A 21122-nucleotide genomic window follows, 5' to 3' on the forward strand; every position below is an offset into this window, starting at 1 on the left:
TCCGATTTAGGCCAAATTTGTTGGAATAAAAACACATAGGAAATAGAAGGGTGCAGGGAGTAGCAAATTCTGTCCTAAGAAAATTGGTCAGTGAAAAGCTGCAGAGTGAGAAAACTTAGTGATCAAATGATACAGTGAGCAAAATGTGATAAAGAAGAAACTTAGTATCCTGTCTCCGATACAATGTACAGCAAGTCTAATGAGGCAGTCAGGGAAGCAGGCTAGGAATGAATTGTCTTCGATGAACTTTTTAGTGCCTTTTTAGAAAGTTGCTTCAAAATCCTCAGGTATCAGGGCAAAGATGAACCTTATAAGACTTTAGCCTCAAAAAAGTTAAGGTTATTTCTACTTAGGCTTCAGTAACTACCAGAGTTCACGTTTAAACTTGCTGTATTAATGATTTACTGCTATGGAATAAATAACCGGCAAGCTGGGCAGCTTTAAAAAATACACATTTAGGGCTCACAGGTCCTCTGGGTTAGGAATCTGAGTGTGGTTTAACTGAGTGACTGGCTTATGGTCTCACCATCATCAAGGTGTTGGCTGGGGCTGCACTTATCTCAAGGTGGATCGGGGGGAAAAGATACTCTTCCAAGGTCATGCACAGGGCTGTAGACAGGCCTCAGGTACTCACTGACTCTTGGCCAGAGATACCAGTTCCTTGCCCCTGGGCCTCTGCACAGAGTACCTCACACAGAGATGGCTTCCATCAGAGAGAGCAAGTAAGAGGGTAAGAAAGAGCCTGAAGTCTGCCAACATTCACTGGTCCTACATGTTCCCCATTATCCTTACTTAAGTAGCAGGCTTCATAAAGCGGTCAAGTAACTTTCTGAAGACTCAGTTATGGTGCTATCTTAGGTGACAACACCCTGTGGGTCTGAGACAATGTACTCTAGGGTGTGGCATGTACCGTACATCAGCGTTTAATACATGTGATATTTCTCCCAGGTCTGGGAATGAAGGGATGGACATGTGACTAGCTTCTTCTCTTCTTCCTACCCTCAGTGACCTACTAGCAAAGCTGTTTTCTCCCATTCCTATGATTTTAGGCTCTGTTGATCTAAAAGTTAAAAGTCTTCATTCCATAGGGAGGAATGCTTCTATTAAGTGATACAACAATGATTCTATTGAATTAAAAGCTCAGACTGTCATCTTGCCACTTTGGGCTCCTTATACCACTGAATTAACAAGGAGTAGAAGAGTGTTACTATATTGGGGGAGTGACTGATCTTGATAACTAAGGGATAATTGAGTTGCTACTAGACAATGGGGATAAAGAGGAGTGTGTCTGCATTGCAGGAAGTCATCAAGGACACCTGTTAGTACTTCCTGTGATTAATGTCAATAGAAAACTACAACCATCTAACTCAGGGAGGATAGCTTCATTCCTCCAGCTGCTTCAGGAATGAAGGTATGGGTCAGCCCACCAGGCAAGAACTATGATCAGTTGAGGTACTTGTTAAGAACAAAGGGAATAAAGAATTAGGGTAGTTATAAATACCAATTATAACCACATGGCCACTTATAAAAATGAGCAATGTAATAGCTATAGGTATTTCTTTCTTATTTTGATTTGAATATATGTATTAAATTATTTTAGTTTTCCTCTCCTCTTTTATTTATCATCTCATGTAAGATGTATCAACAATAACTAGCCTTATCTCTCAGTATTTAAATTATAGGATACAACAGGTGAGAAGAATGGACATCAGCCAAGAACAATACAGGGGTTTTGTAACTTTTTAAAAATTGTTTACAGATTTTCCTTATTTATGTATGAAAGACAGAGAGAGGGCTTTAAGGAGGCAGAGGCAGAGGGAGAAGCGGGCTCACCCTGGAGCAAGGAGCCCGAAGCAGGACTCGACCCCAAGCTCTGGGGATCGTGAGCTGAGCTGAAGGCAGATGCTTAACTGACTGAGCCACTGAGGCCCACTTTGTATCCTTTTCTTAGGAAAGGGTTAGTGTGTTTTCATCTCTACATGGGATAGTTGTATCACTGACTTCACTGCCTGACTTCATAAATGTCTTCGTAGACTGAGTCTGGTTTAAGGAGATGTATGTAACTGCCAGGTTGATAAGGGGGGAACTGTAGAGGCTCTGTAATGTGTCAGGTTGGCTAGGTTGAACTATATTTCCCAGAATTCTTTTTCAAACCATGTGTTTCTGATCAGGATGTTACATAAAGGGAATTTCTGTGGGACACTTGGAGGGCTAAATTAAAGCAGTAGCCATTTCCAGCTCACGCATGTTGTTGTTTATCTGCTAGCTCACCTGGGGGCACGAGGCAGTAGCCAGGACTGCACCTGTCCCACCTTCCCCGAATTCCTCTTCAGCATCGCTGACTCCTGGGCCACGTGTGTATGTGGTTAGCTCTGTGACAAAGGACACTGGCTTCTATAGGACAACCAAGGACAACCACCAAGGACAGAGGCAAAAAGAATGGACATGAGTTTAAGTCCATCCTCACGGGCTCTAGTTCATGGTCATGGGGTCTAATTCATTCATCCGTCTCCCCCTAACAAACATCTGCTTGGTAGTTCCAAGCTCCAGCACAGAAGGCAAAGTCGACATTCTTACAGAGCCTGCTTTACCAGCTCCAGTCAAATCCCAGGTCAAATCCTTTTAACAAATCCTTGACTATATATAGCCGATCCTCTTACTTAGAGAGTCCATATTTGTGAATTCACCTAGTGACTAAAATTTATTTGTAAACCCTAAAATCAATACTCAGGCTGCTTTTTATGGTCATTTACAGACATGCACATGTGCAGAGTGGTGAACAGTCAGGAGTTGCCTAGCATGCATTCCTAAGGACAAATAAGGCCAAGCTTTACCTTCTTGTTTTAGTTTTCACACTGCAAACAAATGTCCTTTTTGCAGACTATTTTGTGCCATGTTTTTCACATTTTTGTGGGTTTTTTTTTATATCACTATTTGAAGTGGCCCCCAAGTAGAGTGCTGAAGTTTTGTCTAGTGTACCTAAGCACAAAGCACTAGTGTTCCTAAGAAGACTGTGATGTGTCTTACGGAGAAAATAAATGTATTAGACAAGCTTCATTCAGGCGTGAGTTAGTGCTGTTGGCTGTGAGTTCAATGTTAGTGAATCAACAGTATCTATTAAATAAGGTGTCTTTAATAGAGACATTCAATCCATAAAGCAAGGTTATATATTGGTTGGTTGATGAAAACGTTGTGATCAGAAGCTTGTAGGAACCTAACCCTGTACTCACTAATTCAGCATTCTCAGTGATTTTATAGAGCATAACTACTGCTAATAAAAATAACCAATTATTTAATACACATATATTATATATGCATATGTAATGTATTATATATACTATAATATATAACATATATAATACATACTCATACATACACACATATGTGTGTATATATTTATATATTTAAATATATTTATATATATATTTTAGAGTAGCATATATGTTTCTTAACCAAAAGACCTGAAAAGTTTAGCTATAATGATAGTGAAGCTGAGTTCAAGTTTAGGTATTAGTGATAATGAAACATAGTTACAGTAATTGTTCTTTACCTAATATTTGAACTATTCTCCAAATCATTTCCTTCAAATATGTAGACATGTCTACAACTCTAAAGGCTTAGTGATCAACTACCTCCTATGATTTTTCTTTTTTTTTCCCCAAAGGTTTTATTTTGTTTATTTGACAGAGAGAGAGAGATCACAAGTAGACAGAGAGGCAGGCAGAGAGAAGCGGGGGAAGCAGGCTCTCTGCTGAGCAGAGAGCCCAATATGGGGCTCGATCCCAGGACCCTGAGTTCATGACCTGAATTGAAGGCAGAGGCTTAACCCACTGAGCCACCCAGGAGCCCCCCTCCTATGATTTTTGTATGGAGTAGTTCATGCTCAAAACTTCTGCTCATTCTCTGACATCTCTGGGTAAAGCAAGCCCATTTCTGTTTCTGCTCATTCTCTGACATCTCTGGGTAAAGCAAGCCCATTTCTGTTCTGCAGCCATAACCAGATACCACTGCTCATTCTGTGTTTACCATCCAAACTGGCTGGAAATTGTGAAAGCCAAAATCAGAAAGCAGCCAAAAATGTCACTCCTCTTCTCTAGAGATCAGAGACTGAAGTACAAACTCTGTAGGCTGGAAAGCCATTCCATCCTTTAACTGTCTTCCTAAGCCCACTTGCTTCCTGAGGTACTCCCCACGCCCCCTCTTTCAAGAGGCAGGCCCATCTTGCCTTTGTTTCCTATGAACACTTTCAGATCCATTCCAGCCCTTATTCCTTACATTGCTCTGTTTCTTTTGCCTAAAATGCCAATCCTGCACATCTTTCTAGAATCCACATCCTACCAAATGCACAAGGTCCAGCCAAAATCTTCTGTGTGAAAAAAATTTTTAAAGACTCTAGGCCACACCAATCTCATCTCTCTGAACTCATAGCCTTGACTGCCTGTTGTATCCTTGAGTTGGTATTCAATGCGAGACAAATTTTCAGAGATCCTGCTTAGCTACCTAGTCCTTGTCTTAATCGACTTTTTATTTATGTACATCTTGTCTCCCAAAGCTTTAGCAGCAACTGTCTATATTACTCTCAAATTGCTTCACCTATTCATCTTCACTGAATGTGTTAGTTACTATTTTCAGTCACTCAACAAATTTCTGGTAGCAGATCAGACCCATGCCGTATGTTACCAATAATTCATTCAAAGATTCAAGGCAGAACAACATGCTTAATTCACAAAATAGAATTCCACATTTCATTACCATATTTTTTTACCCTAAAAAAACCCCATACATCTCTCATCAAACACATACCTGCTGAGACTCGGGGACAATCAGGCAGCATGGACTCCACTGATGTGTCTAATGGCTCTGAGCTAGAGACCCAATTACAACAATTCTGCAATGCAAGAGAGACAATTTTCTGTTGAAACATTTTTAAACCAAGATAAACTTTTTAGGCTGTAGAGATTAATTTATCCTATATAATCGACACTAGAAGTATATCCAATTTATTTTCCATGCACTGTAAAAGATTTTCTTATATAAACAGTTAGTATTATTCATGACCACTGTGGCTGTGGAAAAAAGTTTATCTTTGACAATTCAGCAAATTATCTGTGCTGAAATTAGGAAGACACGTAACCTCCTATGAACCATGATATGTTTCTAAGAAAAGGCTAAGATGATAATTAAGGGAAACAGAAAAGGACATCCATTTTTAACTTTAAGATGGAAATAAATATTAATTTGATCATGTGAAAGAATAGTTTTATTTTTAAACTACAGTCTTTGTCTCAGTAATACTAGAAGAAATAAATTTTGCAGTTACTCCTTAAATATACTTTCTTTCCTTTTTTACTTCAACCTTGTTCAATGAAGGCTATATCAAGTAGTTCAAAAGAAACACAACCTAGTGAATTGTAGCTGTGTGTTTGAGAACACAAAGCCTTCAATATTAAAATCAATCTTTAGGATAATGATGACTTACCACTCAGACAAATGAAATAAAAATAATTTATATCCCTTCCATACATTTTAAGTCTGTATTTAAAGGCTGGCTTAAAAAATGTGATTAACCTCATATGGCTTTTTAAAAATTTCTAACACACACACACACACACACACACACACACACACACACACACACTGCATTTCTAGACAGATTTTATTTTAAAAGAAATCATCCTATCAATCATGTTGGAAAAATCGCTGATTGCTATTCTGGTAAACAAGCATGTATTGTGTATTTTTAGATGCTTGCTGCCCTGGTTGTGCACCATGGAATCCGTCCTCACTGTGGAAAGATCCTTGACTGGTAGATCAAGTGTCTTATTGTATTTCCTTAATTCATTCTGTCTGGAAGAAGATGTCAGCTGTGTTGCAGTGAGGAGAGAATTTCAAAGGCCCCAGTCCCCACCAATAAAGGCCGAGGAATGGCTTTTGAATAGATTTGTCAAGGCAACCCTACTGTTCTGGGACCAGGGAGAGCAGGAATAACATAAAGGAAGGGTTGCTGTATGAGATTAGAAAGTGAAGTTCACAAAGCATGGCAGATTTTCGTAAGAAACAGTAGATCAATGAAACTATTGAACTGTGTGGAAAAAAAAAACCATGAAAACAAACACAACATCTAGTAATGTTCTTAATTGCTTTCTTTCTTTTTACATTTAAAATGGATAAAATATTAGTATTCTTATGTATTACAAAAGCTTGATGGTTTAAAGTGAATATGTATTCTATAACTTGCACTCCTAATCTTAATTAGCAGTTGAATGCAAAAATTATACCATGTGAGAGAGCAGAAATTATAAAAGAAATGTGATTTCAGAGAGATATTTCATACATTTGAAGTAAGTAAAATTAATATTACTATTGATAGAATACCACATCACAGAGTTCTAGATAATGCAGAAGATTAGCACACAATTAGCCAGCTTTTATATACAATGTGACACTTGCTTGTAAGAAATAAGTATTCTCCAAAGCAGTGTCAAGATATGTAAATGGATGATTTGTTTTATCATTCATCACAGACCCTAATAAATTCAAAAATCATGACTTCTATAGGTACTAAAAATAGGCTCCCAATGATACAGGGAGATAGCGTCAATGAAGAATGACTTTCTCTTTTTCTCTCTTTCTCTTAAACAATTCAGTCTTTTCAATGACAGCAATTAGCACTACCGACAGACAGGCAGCGATTAGGTATATATTTTAATTATTATTCATCCTAGTAGTACCTCCAAATCTGATGAAAGTCGGCTATTACCCAGGTGATATGTCAGTCTTAATACTGCTCACCTACACCTCCCATATGTAAAACTACGTCTTATAGGATATTTCTAGTATTAATAAAAATGATGGTACGTTACAATATGTTGGCGATTAATCATTTTCTAGCTCGTTATCACGGACTTTAAAAAGCTGAATAAAATGGATTTTATCCAGGTCACCTTTAACTCAAACATTTAAAGCAAAAGACAGGTTAACACTTATGATTCTGAAATTTCATTTTTTATCTAGGCAGATGTTTAGGCTTTGATTTCCCATAAAAATAGGATAGAAATAAACACCCCTTAAGCTGAATATGGCCAAAAGTTCTCTGGAATGACAAAGTGCCTGTGCAGGATTGTAAAGGATCGATATAATAAGTTTGATGAGTGTCATGTACATGTGTGTACATGTATATGTAATATTTTCATCTCCCTGGAAAACTATATAGAGAAAAGGGCAGAGCAAGATAAAAATATTTGCCACATGACAGAGTATAACAAAATAAAATAACATAAATGTGCTGAGAAATACATGTAAAGAAAGAAATATGAGAAAGACGTACAGCCCTTACCCAAGAATTTAATCTGAAATTAATCTGAAATTCCACTGCATCAAATCCAACTTCCTATTCTGATGCATTTCTCTAGTTTAAAAACCACATCTCTCTGTTTTTCTAATATTTATTCTATCCCTCTTCTCAGTGACTCCATCTGCCCCGATCCCAGTTCTTCAGCTGAGATGAACACTAGCATAGTGTCCAGGAAGGCAACAGAGGCAGCTGATGAGGCAGTTGACCTACCTAAAGTCAAACCATGCTGGAGTGTGTCGCAAACCCCTGGAGATCTTATTCTCAGATGCCCTGAGCGGACAGCAAGGCATGCAGTCCTAGATCAAGAGAGTGTGTCTGAGCCTCAGATGTAGCCCCGTCTCATCCCAGCCACAAGCAGAGAGAAAGAAGCCCTTGGCCAGAGCCAAGAATTTGGGATGGATAATGGAATTAAAGTTTCTCTGGGTATGAGGGGGAAATATGTGCTACATAGTGTTTCTTAGAGTTATGTGTTCTCAATTAAAGGTCTTTTAATTCTGAAATTACAAACTTAAACAGTTTTTTTGTGGTTGTAAATTGTCTTCCTTGTGAAACCCAAAATGCTGGGAACTATTAACATAGACTAGAAGGGCCTGTAGGCCATAGTCCTGAGTGGCCCTCTTTGACCTTTGAACCAAGGCTGGACAATGTTTCAGTGCAGATATGAAATGGATTAAAATTTTTAATAAGAAGATTAAAACTCAGTGTACTATGTTTAGAGAGAAAAATACATAGTAGGTATCCTATACAAGGTACTTTGAGACATATTTGCTGTCCTGGTTGAATTTAGGTTCTTACTCATTTTTATTTCATTTGTCTGAGATCCACCAATGCCGTAGAGATAGAGCTTCAAAATGGAAGGCATCGTGTCCTCAGACAAGAGCTACTACGATTTACTGGGTTGTATTTCGGGGACTGCCACTCCGAACTTATGATGCTGGGTAAGGGTTCACGACAGTTATGCAGAACCATAAATCTGGCTTGGTTGGAGACTTTCAGAGGCCAGGTATATGTCAGGAAATGACATTTACCCAATCAGCCTTTTTTTAAACTATGTACTTAAGGTGTACAACATGATGATTTGATACACATATACATCATGAAATGATTAATGCTGTCAAGCTAATTATTTCCTCACATAGTTACTGTTTGTGTGTGTGTGTGTGTGTGTGTGTGCTGTGATAGAACCTGCAAACTATTCTCTTGGCCAATTTACAATATTCAATTCAGTACTGAATATAGTCATCATGCCATACATCTACACTTAAGCATCCTTCATAAATGCAACTTTGTACTCTTTGACCAACATCTCCCTATTTACCCCACTGGTAACAACTATTCTATTCTCTATGTATTCAACCTTTTTGGATTCCATATGTAATCATGTGATCATGTGGTATTTTTCATTCTGTGTCTGGTTTTTTATTTCACCTAGCATAACATCCTGCATGTCCACCCTTATCCACTTTACAGTCCTGGAGCTGGAGGAAGGACGGGTCTCTTAGGATCTGCCTTAGGCTATTTTGTACCTTTCCTCATGAGTCATGGTGAAGTATATATGCTTGGTCTTTTGCTTGGGAGTAGTTTTCACTCAGAGTAATTGCCAAAAGTAGCCCTCTCTGACTGACTTTCTTTCTTTCTTTCTTCCTTCCTTTCTTTCTTTTTTTTTTTTAAAGAGATTGTTCTTTTAATACTATATAAGTAATATAAGAATATAGTACTTAACCTTCTGTTTGCTAATTGCTGACATTTTAAAAAGTAATCAGCTTTTTATAGTAGATGAATAGTTAACATCGATACCTTGATCACATTAACTTAAATATGCTTACAGAACAAAAAGGAGTTTTACAAATTTGCAGTATAATAAGAATGACTGGGCAATTTGAACCCTGTCTGACTTCCAAGTTTAAAGTGGTGTTTGGTCAAATACTGGAGCTAATCATTAAGAGGCCCCAAACACTGAGGCTTCATCTGCAGCCAGACTACTATTTTTATGGACAACACTACAGTTTAGCTAAATTGTTTTTCTTGACATATTTGCAAAATATCTCAGATTTTGAGCTGATTCTAATTAAAGCCGGAGTAGGCAGTGGTCGGAAGTGGGATGCTGAGGGACACAAGTTACCCTTCCACAACCCCCTCCCAACACTCCTGCTCAAGACAATAGCTCTTTCTATTTGCTGAACCCAGGACTGTTTGTTCTTCTTTATTTCAAGGGGTCTTGCAGAGTGGACAGAGACTAAAAATGGGGAAAGAAAAGGGGACAGAGTTTTATCCTAAGTGCTGGAAACAAACCTAGATTTTAATCTTGCCAAAACACACTAAATTCTCTACGAGGGGGTCACACATTTTGGGGAGTTCCTACAAGGATATCTGGCATAGGCTCCCATAGTCTCCCTTTCTCTTCTTGTTTTAGAGAGGCTCTCTGAGCGGGGATAATTTCAAAGCTCTATCAGTGATGATCTACTAATTTTTTTTTTAAAGATTATTTATTTATTTATTTAACAGACAGAGATCACAAGTAGGCAGAGAGGCAGGCAGAGAGAGAGGGAGGAAGCAGGCTCCCTGCCGAGCAGAGAGCCCGATGCGGGGCTCAATCCCAGGACCCTGAGACCATGACCTGAGTCGAAGGCAGAGGCTTTAACCCACTGAGCCACCCAGGCAGCCCGATCTACTAATTTTTATCTCTGGGATACCACAGTGTTTTTTATAACAATGCATTTTATTTTTTTATGAAGCGCCATTTGCTTTTCAAGGGATTTTCTTCTTGATTGTCACCTCTGATTCTCATAATAGTTCACAAAGTAGATGGAATAGGAATTATCATCTCTAACTCACAATTAAGAAACAGGCTCAGAATGATGGAGTGGCTTTCCCAAGACAATAAGCCTTAGTGTAGGGTACCTGGGATATGTTAGCTGTCAGTTACTCCTTTACCCAGTGAATGACTAAGCTAGAATCGTTATCAAAACCCAGTTCTTCCTACTCTTTGGTTTGAATTACTACCCTTTGGTAAGATATTTTGAAAATGGAATATGTAAATCATCCATAACACAAAAGAATACAATCAATATATTTTATGTTACTTGGGGGGCAAGAAGGTAACAACAATGAGGCTATGATTTATTGAATTTCCTTGCAATGCCCGTGTCCATGCAGTTTCCTCTTTTTTTGAGAAGATTTTATTTATTTATTTGACAGAGAGAGAGAGACAGTGAGAGAGGGAATACAAGCAGGGGGATTGGGAGAGGGAGAAGCAGGCTTCTTGATGAGCAGGGACCCTGATGCAAGGCTCAATCCCAGGACCCTGGGATCATGACCTGAGCTGAAGCCAGATGCTTAATGACTGAGCCACCAGGATACCCCCATGCTGTTTCTTTTCATATGTTATTTCCCAACCATATCTGCAAGGTAAGTATTAGACTTCATAGATGAAAAAAATGAATCTCAAAGAGATTAAACAATGTACCCAAGATTACAGAGTTAGGTTAAGTGATTGAGTTGGGGGTCTGAATTTTGGTATGTCATAATAAAAAACTCTTCATGCTGTTTCATGCCTCAGGCATAACTGAGGGAATAAAAGAACTATTCAAGAAGTAGGTAGTTTATAAAATTATATAATATTAAAAAGATTTATAAAAGCTATACTTGCAAAGAAATTAATGAGAGCTTTCATTGAATTAAGAGGAATTCAATTATTGTCTATTTCAGTTAATGGAAAAAAATGCACAAATTAATATATTCTGATTTTTGAAGGTGGCATTAGTCCAGTCTTAGTTACAAAGAGTAAAGAAGCAAATCTACTACAGAGAACAAACTGATGGTTACCAGAGGGAGGCGGGTGGGGGGAATGGGGTAAACAGGTGATGGGGATTAAGGAGGGCACTTGTCATGATGAGCAGCAGATGATGTATGGAAACGCTGAATCACTCTATGGTACATCTGAAACTAATATAACACTGTATGTTAACTAACTGGAATTTGAGATACAAATTTTTATAAAAGAAATAAACCTAAATAATTTTTGCTATATTTGCCACCTGGAATGAAACATGAAGAATCCCCAATTCAAACATGATGAACCGGGGTATTTCTAGTTTGGGCAAATAATAAATTTCATATTGGTTATATGTGGGGAAAAGGTGCATTTATTCAACCTTACTACTTTACATAATGCTGGGAGCTGTTTACATATCCACTTGGACAGATAAATACCATGAAAAATGTATAGGTAGGAAATATGCAAAATTTCTCTTAAAAAAAAAAATAGGCCCTTGGAAAAGACCACTGAGGATGTAGATAAACTGTGAAAGGAAAACTATGCGAAGCAACGTGGTCAGAAAACACCAGGATGTTAGAACAGATTAAAAGCCCACCTTTATTATCTATTTATAATACTATGAGGACTAGAGTAAATACATTCTAGACTTTTGCATGATGAATGTACCTTTTCTAATGGATAATAACGACAGTGAAAACAGACTGGTAATATTATGATTATTTCATTATGGGATTATACAGCTTAGTCCCTTCAAAACTTTATTCAAGGGGCACCTGGGTGGCTCAGTGGGTTAAAGCCTCTGCCTTCGGCTCAGGTCATGATCCCAGAGTCCTGGGATCGAGTCCCGCATCGGGCTCTCTGCTCAGCAGGGAGCCTGCTTCCTCCTCTCTCTCTGCTTGCCTCTCTACCTACTTGTGACCTCTCTCTTTCTCTCTCTCTCTGTCAAATAAATAACAACAACAACAAAAAAAAACTTTATTCAAAACTCTTTCCAAACATTAACTCTTTGGTCCTTAGAGTGCACTGTAAGGGCTGGTTAGAAGTTACCCACCATACCTATGGTGAGAGGCCAGCTGGATAAATATCTGGGCATTCTATCAAGAGAGAGTGGGAGAAAATCAGGAAGGTCAACTGGTTCCCATTTATAGAAATATATGATCTGACCAAACAACTGATAAAGCACGGTGTAGATGATGTCAATTACTTATAATATCGGAAAGGTAAATAGAAATAAAAAAGAAGTTTCAGCTGTACATCTACAACCAAAGCAAAAGCAATAATGGGTTGAAAGTTAAAAAAAAATGGGAGCATGTTCAGTAAGTCATGATCATTTTCAGGCTCACCAGCCCTTAGGGCGAAAAGAAGCTTAGCCTGAGGCTGGACTATGACCTGCCCTTGGGTTTCTTGGAGCCCTAGGTTTGGTCTGAAACACTGTTCCAGCTTTTTACTTCTCCCTCTACTGGTGGTAGTGAGCCAACCCATTTAAGAGTGGCACATACTGATCCCCTTTCAAGGAAAGGATGAGAACCAATGGTACCTTATGCTTCTTTCTTGTCAGTGGGCAGCACCCATGCTAAATGGCTGGTGGAAAAATTAAAACTCAGGGAATAATATCTCCTAACAGATCATGACCTTCTTCCAGTGAAGTTGCTACCGTATACTGCACGCATAGACAACATTCTACAGAATGCCCAAAGAGGGAGAAGGGCTTTACGAAACATGTTTGTTCTTCAGAAGGGTTTTCTATTAGTATTTCAACCATGTCTACTTTTTCTCTTCTCGCGAAATGTTCTGCCTCTACAAAGGGAGTCTGGGGGTGGGAGATGATATAAACTGGTGAGGGTGCAAGATATAAAGGCTCACACTCACTCATCTGGTCGCTGAAAAAAATCTCATCTCACCTCTCTCATCCATTCTCGAATCGTTTTGCCCGCTTCTTGATGCCACACGTTGTGAACAGAGTCTGTAAGCGCCACTGCGGTTACCTTACTTTTTACATCTGCTTCTCGTTGAATCATCTGTTTTCAAAAAGGGGAAAAAAATTAATAAATAATAAAATAAATAAGTAAAAAATAATAGGAAATAAAGTATGGGTTGTAATTTTCTTTTCTTACTGGGTGCAGCCTGCTTAGTCATAGATAATAATACATTCAAACTGAAAAAAACAACATGCATCTCTTGTTCCAGGTTACTCTTATCTACACCAAATGCATGCCCTGTTCCTGTCCAGAGATGTGAAAAGACCTAATATTTTCTTTTAAAAAGATAATATCACTTAAGTCTCAGAACTGCGCAGCTCTATTATTTTCCATGTGGTTTGACAATTCAAGGATTAAAGGGAGCACAAGGGAAAAAAGGAGGAATCCGTGAGGGTTTCTTTCACAACTTTCTTCCACCCCTTCCTATTTCAGTGCTTCAGGGAAGTTAGTACCCGGGGCTCACTGTTAGCTACTTCAGACTAACTTCTACTTCTTTTCAGTAGATGGCATGTCAGTAATGAAAGGTATCTTGCTTCGACTCCTTCGATTTAACTAACGTGCTCTTCAACATGGCCTTGTAATTCCTTGGTGTTTTAAATGCCCACAAAGATCTTTCTCTTCAAAGCCTATCAAGATCATTTTGCTTTCTAATATGTTTCTTTATGTCGACAAACTACAGTATTACACTCTAACTTCTTTCTTTAGAATGCTATTTCTCTAAAATTCAATGGTTCTAAAATTTAAAAGAGGACACGTGGCCTGAAGAAACTGAAGAATTTATCAGTGGGTCTGCAAGATAAAGAAAAGTGAAAAATAATAGTTCCATATCACAAGGATCATAAAAGGTTTTAATCTGCTAAGACGAGGGACTTTAATTTGACACAAGTAAATGAAAGCTTAATAAAAAATACACTGAAAATACAGTACATAGTAGCCTTAAATTTCATAGCCATGTCCTCATTGTTTCTCTGCATCAAATGTCTTTTCTCCCTCTAGAAAAGAGCAATTTCTCTATCATTTGCTATTAATTTCTCTGAATTGTCTATCAAAAGTATATTACTGCATTTTAAGAAAGTGAGAATCCTGAGTGGTGATGATAGCTCACACAGTGAACACTGAAAGCCAGGCTTCTGATACCAAATGAAGCCTGCTGGCATTCTGGATGAAAAATGTTTCTCTTTCTTGTAAATTTCTTCAAACCCTGCATATGCACATCCCCTCTCACTGAACACCACCTAATGGGAATCTAATTCACTATTAATGCTGCTTCAGCAGAATTTCCACACCTTAAATATTTGGGCCTTTTGTTTTCCGCTTATAAAATGTGGAAATCTTAAAATCAATGTTGCTTATCAGCATCATAATATTACTGCAAAAATTCACCTTGCAATATCAATAATACTTTTAAAAGCACAAAATAATACTCTAATTCAATACCTCACATTCATTATTAAGTAGTTTGCTACCTTCTCCTAGATATTATTTTAAAAATAGATTGTCATCCATAAAAAAGAATGAGACTGTGCCATTTGAGATGACATGGGTGGACCTAGAAGGTATTATGATAAGTGAAATAAGTAAATAAGTCAGACTGAGAGAGCCAAATACCAAATGAATCCACTCAAAAATGGAATCTTAAAAAAAAAAAAAGAATAAACAAACAAAAAGCAGAATCAGAACAGAGGGGAGGGATATAAAAACTGAGGGGAGGGAGTGGGGGGTTGGGCAAAATGGGGTGAAGGGGAGAGAGAGCTACAGGCCTCCAGTTATGGAATGAGTAAATTATGGGAATTAAAAAGCACAGCATAAGGAATACAGTCAATGATATTGTAATAGTGATGTAATGGGACAGATGGCAGCTACACTTGTGGTGAGCATAGCATAATGTATAAACTTGTCAAATCACTAAGTTGTACACCTGAAACTAATGTAACACTGTGTCAACAGTACTCAAATTAAAATAATAAAAAAACTAAAGCTACCTCAAAGAAAAGATTGTCATGGATCATGTTGGCACTAGAATATAAAAACTTAAACCAACAGTTGATAATAAAACTAAAAATTCCAAAATAGTGACTACACCTGGCTCATGAAGAACCTATACGTCCTTACTCTCATTTTCTAACAGTAACACTTTTAGAGATCTAGAGCGATTGTTGCTAAAGTTACAAAATAAGAGCATGCTCTTCTGGTATTCTGTGAATATGTCTGCATTTTTAAATATTTGCCCTGGATTTTGTTGTGGTTGTTGTGAACATATGCTGACTTATGTAAGCTGGTTGTATCTGAAGATAGAGTATCGAGAGCCATTTGTGAAATGACATCAAATTAAGACGCGAATAGGCTAAGGATGTACTGCAAAAGCAGAAAATCTGAGAATTAAAATTCTACAAAGTTGGAAAAATACACAGTTGTTAGATGGACTATAAGAGAAAAAAAACCTTTGGTCTGTTTTTCCATCTGGCTGACATTTCATGCAGTGGATGTGATGCTGTGCAACTTTTCTTCACATCACATCCAATCATGTCATAATCCAACATGATATTCCCTACACTGTTTTAATCCTTTACGGTTTAAAAATCACTTTCATATTATATTATTAGAAGTGGAGAATGGTCAAATTTTAGAGAATCTCAACAAAAAGCTGTCTACAAATGAACCCTGTACAAAGAATTTCAAATATTTGGGGTGCCTGGTAGTGTAGTCCACTAAGTGTCTGACTTTTGGTTTCAGCTCAGGTCATGATCTCAGGGTCCTGGGATCGGGCCCTGTGTCCAGTTCCACACTCAGCATGGAGTCTGCTTGAGATTTTCTCTCCCATTCCTTCTGCCTCTCCTGCTCTTGTCCTTTCCCTCTCTCTAAATTAAATAAATATGTAAATAAATAAATCTTTAAAAAAATAATTTCATATGTTTGGTGTTTAGGATTGGTATAACTATAAATTGGTAAACATCTCAACAGTTTGGTTTTTCAGACTATTCCAGCCTTGCTGCTACCTACTTGCAGTTTCCATTTCTGCCTAGAGCCTCTGCTTTTTGTGTTTGTTAGCTTGGTTCAGAGCCCTTCCCTCTCTTACTGCCTCCCCTGAGAGTGAGCACTGATGAAGAATACTGGGGAAAAGGGATACCTGGGGGGCTCAGTCAGTTAAGTGCCTGCCTTCGCCTCAGGTCAGAATCCCAGGGTCCTGGGATGGAGCCCCGCATTAGGCTCCTTGCTCAGTGGGGAGTCTGCTTCTCCTCTCCCTTTGTCCCTTCCCCTGCTTATATGCACTCTCTCTCACTCAAATAAATAAACCAAATCTTAAAGAGAATGTTGGGGAACGCAATGGGGGGTAGACTGAATGCAGAAACAAAGGCTGTTTAAGAGACAGATGCTAGATGGAATACAGAATGGGTGGAAGTGCAGCTGGGCAGGAAAACTTCTCTATATTATTCTATAATAGTCTTTAAGAGAAGGCTACGATAATCTGGAAAACAGAAATCTGGAAGGGAGGAGACCATTACACTAAAGTCTACTGAAGTCTCCTAAGTCTACTAGAGGTCAGTCTAAGGTGAAGATGTGGTTTTTACTAGGATCCATGGAGAGGAACCCCTTTGAAATTCCTTGCAAAATCCATCCGCAGATGATAGGAATATTTTTCTGGAAGAGGACCCTTAGCTTTCATTAGATTCTTAAAGGAATTTTAGTGACTAAAAATAGTAAGACCCATGATTTCCATGTCTCCATGTATTCTTGAGTGAACTATGGAGTATTGCCAAGTAAAGTCTTCAAACAATTAAGATCAGTTTTCACCTATACCAATCTTTCAAAAATAGAGAATGACCTTCCATTTTTTGTTATAATGTCTTTAATATGGTATCATCAGTATTTGAATAAAAGTGACCAAAAAAACTGATATCCCAGACATCAACTTCTGAAAGTTTTATGGCTTGGTAAGTTATGCCTGATAAAATTATAATTAAAATATTTTTTTGTTTTCACCTGTGTGTATAACATTTACATCTGAGCAGCACCTCACAAATTTCAAAATGAACACATCATCATTCTTATTTTGTTCTGAAATAATATTAAAATGTACATAAAATTTGTATTACTTTTCCCATCTGTGGAGGAGGAAACTGGTTGAGGCTGAGAAACTGGTTAAGGGCTACACAACTCTGAATTGTCCATGCCTTTGCAGTCCTGTGTTCTTTCATATGTGTCACATGGGGTCCATTTTTCAGTAATATATCATACTACTTTTACATAAATGAACTCATGTGATTAACTCCCTTTTCTTTATAGTATTTCAGACAGAGAGAGACATACCGAGATAGGGAACACAAGCAGAGGGAGTGGGAGAGGGAGAAGCAGGAGTCTTGCTGAGCAGAGAGCCCGATGCAGGCCTAGATCCCAGGACTCTGGGATCATGACCTGAGCCTAAGGCAGTCGATTAACAATTGAGCCATCCAGGTGCCACAGATTTTATTTATTTATTTCAGAGAAAGTATGAGAGAGAGGGCATGAGTAGGGGGAGAGGCAGAGGGAGAAGCAGACTCCCTGCCAAGCGGGGAGCCCGATGCAGGGCTCCATGCCAGGACTCTGGGATCATAACCTTACTGGGAGGCAGATGCTTAAATGGCTGAGCCACCCAGGTGCCCCTGATTTGGACATTTTAAAAAATATTTAAAAAATCCAAATCCATATCAGTAAGGAGTGTTGGAATTAGAAAAACCATGCCAAGATAGAAATCAGTCATGTGTAAAACCAGACTATCAATAGCATTTAAAAATTATTATTACAGTTCTAAAATAAAATGATGTGTAGGATAAGAGGGCAAGCTACATATTTCCATAAATCATATTGATGATTTGGGAATTAATACAAAGTATGTGCTGCTGTCACATGATATTATTGTTTCCCCTTCTTAGTGCGATCTATCTCTTCACAGTCCTCTCACCTTAGCATCTACACAATTAATCTGCTCATTCCTTCTGTGCACTGCATATTACCAGTCTGACAAAAGTTTCACTAACTCAATAAATATGAAGTACTCTAAACAGATTAAAAACATATATCATCTGTATGCAGGCTCATCTTACTATTAAACTTTTTTTTTTAAGATTTTATTTATTACTTATATGACAGTCAGAGATCACAAGTAGGCAGAGAGGCAGGCAGAGAGAGAGGAAGGGAAGCAGGCTCCCTGCTGAGCAGAGAGCCCAATGCGGAGCTCGATCCCAGGACCCTGGGATCCTGACCTGAGCTGAAGGCAGAGGCTTTGACCCACTGAGTCACCCAGGCACCCCGACTATTAAACTTCTTGATGGGAGTTGAAGTTGAGAGGAAAAAAATCTCCTAGTATTATTTGTTTTCTTTCTGAGTAACATTTTAAACATTAAGTAACTGTAACAAAATAAGAGAGCTCCTCAGAGCCCAAGAGTATTTGGTGAGATGAAGGGCAGGGCACCAGAGAGATGGTATGGGAAGGCCAGAGTCAGCAGCATCCACCTGTGCTTCCCTCCAGGTGCACTACTGGCCAGCCCTTCCTGCTACTTTCTCTTCCCTGAAATTCCACAGACCGTTTCTGTCCACCCAACTTGCCTCGCCATGCTCTCCGCAAGGCCTTCAAATGGAGCACCTGCCTACTATCTTCACAGAAGTATCTGGCCAAATCCAAATGCCTCATGTCCCCCTAGAAGTTTTTTAATTCCCTTTCTGTACCTACTTCAGTCCTTTCTTTTTTTTGAAGATTTTATTTACTTATTTGAGAGAATGAGAGCGAGAGAGAGAGAAAGAGAAAGAGAGGAGGAGGAGTTAGAGGAGAGGGAGAAGCAGAATCCACGCTGAGCACAGCAGAGCCCCATGCAAGGCTTGATCCCAGGACCCTGAGATCATGACCTGAGCCGAAATCGAGAATAGGATGCTTAACCGACTGAGCCACCCAGGTGCCCCTATTTCATTTCTTCTGCAAGTCTACCGTGAGCTACTTTTAGGAAAGGAAAACACAAAGACTTACTTCCACAAAATTAAGTTAAAAATTTGCTGTCCACTTGTCTTAGCTAGAAGATAAGCTTCCGAAGGCAGAGAGATAGTGATGTTAAGAGGATGCTCTTCTATGAGGCTTTGGAGGTAGTTTCATATCTCTAGTGGAGGGTCTCGGGTTTTGGAAATTATGAATCCAACCCAATCCGAAGTTCAATACTTTCAACCTAAAGAAGTGAACCCTGCATTGGGTTTGTCTTCACACTAACCTAAAAGAAGCGAATAATTTCATTTTCCCATATTTTTGGCTCAGCAGCTATAGGATTCAGAATAAACTGTCTTACATTTTAAAGTCCAAGGGACCCTCCTGAAAGAAGGCAGTGTGGGTTGGGGCAAGGTTTGTATATATGTGCATACAGGCCCGTATCTTTATTAGCAAGTATGTTTTAAACATGTTTTTGAGGGAAATGTTTTAATGTCTTTCATCAGCAAAAGTCATTACCTTCCTTCAAAATTCTGACATGTGTTACACATATGCACTCTGAGGGTTAGAGCATGTGAATCACTTGTACAGAAAAGAATATTCTGAAAGAAAATCAAATAATGCATGTTTCCATCAGATTAGGATCTGACACTACTGTACATATATAAATCTGAGGATCATTACTACTGCATGAGCATGAATGAATGAATCATCAGTCTGGCTAATAGCACGGTTGAGGTTTGAGATGTCTTTAAAAATGTGTGTGTGTATATGTGTGTGTCTATAAATAGATTAGCTCCCTCTAGAGTTCCTAGAGTTAAGATTTCAGATTAAGTCATTTCAAAGGTTTGAAAAGTATGAAAAGGTGGTACTTTTTCATATTTTTGTCATGCAGATTATACTTACACTCAGTGCTTCTACTTGGGTGTACTGTTTATGTAGTTTGACAAACGATGCCCCTTTACCATAAACCTCTCCCATCACTTTACATCTGTGCCTGTACATCTCCTGGCTCATGGCACACTGCCCTGTGTGCTATCAGGCCCACTGGGTTGAAAGTGTACACTGGGCCAAGATGACTAATCAGCCGACACTGGGTTTGGCAGAGTCTTTCCTGTTAATGTCTTCTTGAAGCTTCTTTTGTACATGTCAATCCCAATAGTGCGCTATTCACAGAACAAATACCACTTTTGCCGCAATATTAAAACCTTGGTCCTGTCACCCAAGGCTCTTGAAGCACCTCCAGTGATTACTATGAAATACACACACTTCAGTAGATGAAATATGAGGACGAAACTGCCCAGCAGGAAATCCAGACAAGTATGACATTCAGTTCTCACATGCTACTCGCAATTCACATTTCTATTCTGCATTCACTTCTCTCTCTCTCTCCATTATTATCATTATTATTATTTGGAAGTAGAAACTTTCAAGTAAGCAGTCTTCATAAGGAATGCAGTGGTTAGGTTCAAGGACTTTGGAATCAGATTCTCTGGGTTCAAATCCCTGTTCTGCCACTCCCGATAATGATACTTTGAGTGGATTACTTCAACTTTTCTGGGTCTCAATTTCATCACAGGTTAAGAGGGAGATGATAAATGCAGTTAAATCACTGACATATTGTGAGTTGAACTGAATATAAAGTGACTAGTGGAGGACTTGGCACATAGTACACAATTATAATAGATGATACCATAAAAGCACACAATGCAAACTACTCCATATTTGTAAACTTGTGCATTCCCCTTTCTCAGTGTAGAAGGTAACAGAAGCTTACCTTAGAATACATTAAAAAAAAAAACAGAATACATTTAATGACAAATACTTTTTTTTAAAAAAAGACACAGGTCCATAAAGGAGAAAAAGAAAGAGGTAATTATTATGTTTGTTTAAAATCTTGTAATCAGAATACTAGACCTGTAATAGCACTCTGCACTTAAAAATTAAAACAGAATTGTTGAAGCCATACTGTGGCAGCTCTAGTTTCCTGCCATCAGTGAACCCTTTCAGAATTACATGGGCCAGCAACAAAGCATGGAGCCATGGTTTAGCAGTGCCAAGCTG

The 21122-nt window shown here is 38.5% G+C and overlaps 1 protein-coding gene across 5 annotated transcripts in view; it reads right to left on the minus strand.

Annotated features, from left to right (window-relative positions):
* FAM172A (family with sequence similarity 172 member A) overlaps positions 1-21122 on the minus strand; it is a 429500-nt gene that overhangs the window by 140084 nt on the left and 268294 nt on the right. For all 5 annotated transcript variants that reach the window (XM_047731577.1, XM_047731576.1, XM_047731573.1 and 2 more), the window contains 2 exons: positions 13034-13150; positions 4804-4888 (listed from right to left, as the gene is read on the minus strand). In XM_047731577.1, coding sequence (XP_047587533.1) covers positions 4804-4888; positions 13034-13150 — 202 coding nt within the window. The remainder of the gene's footprint in view (positions 1-4803; positions 4889-13033; positions 13151-21122) is intronic.

This window comes from Lutra lutra, chromosome 5 (assembly GCF_902655055.1).
Source record: "Lutra lutra chromosome 5, mLutLut1.2, whole genome shotgun sequence".
NCBI classification, from domain to species: Eukaryota; Metazoa; Chordata; class Mammalia; order Carnivora; family Mustelidae; genus Lutra; species Lutra lutra.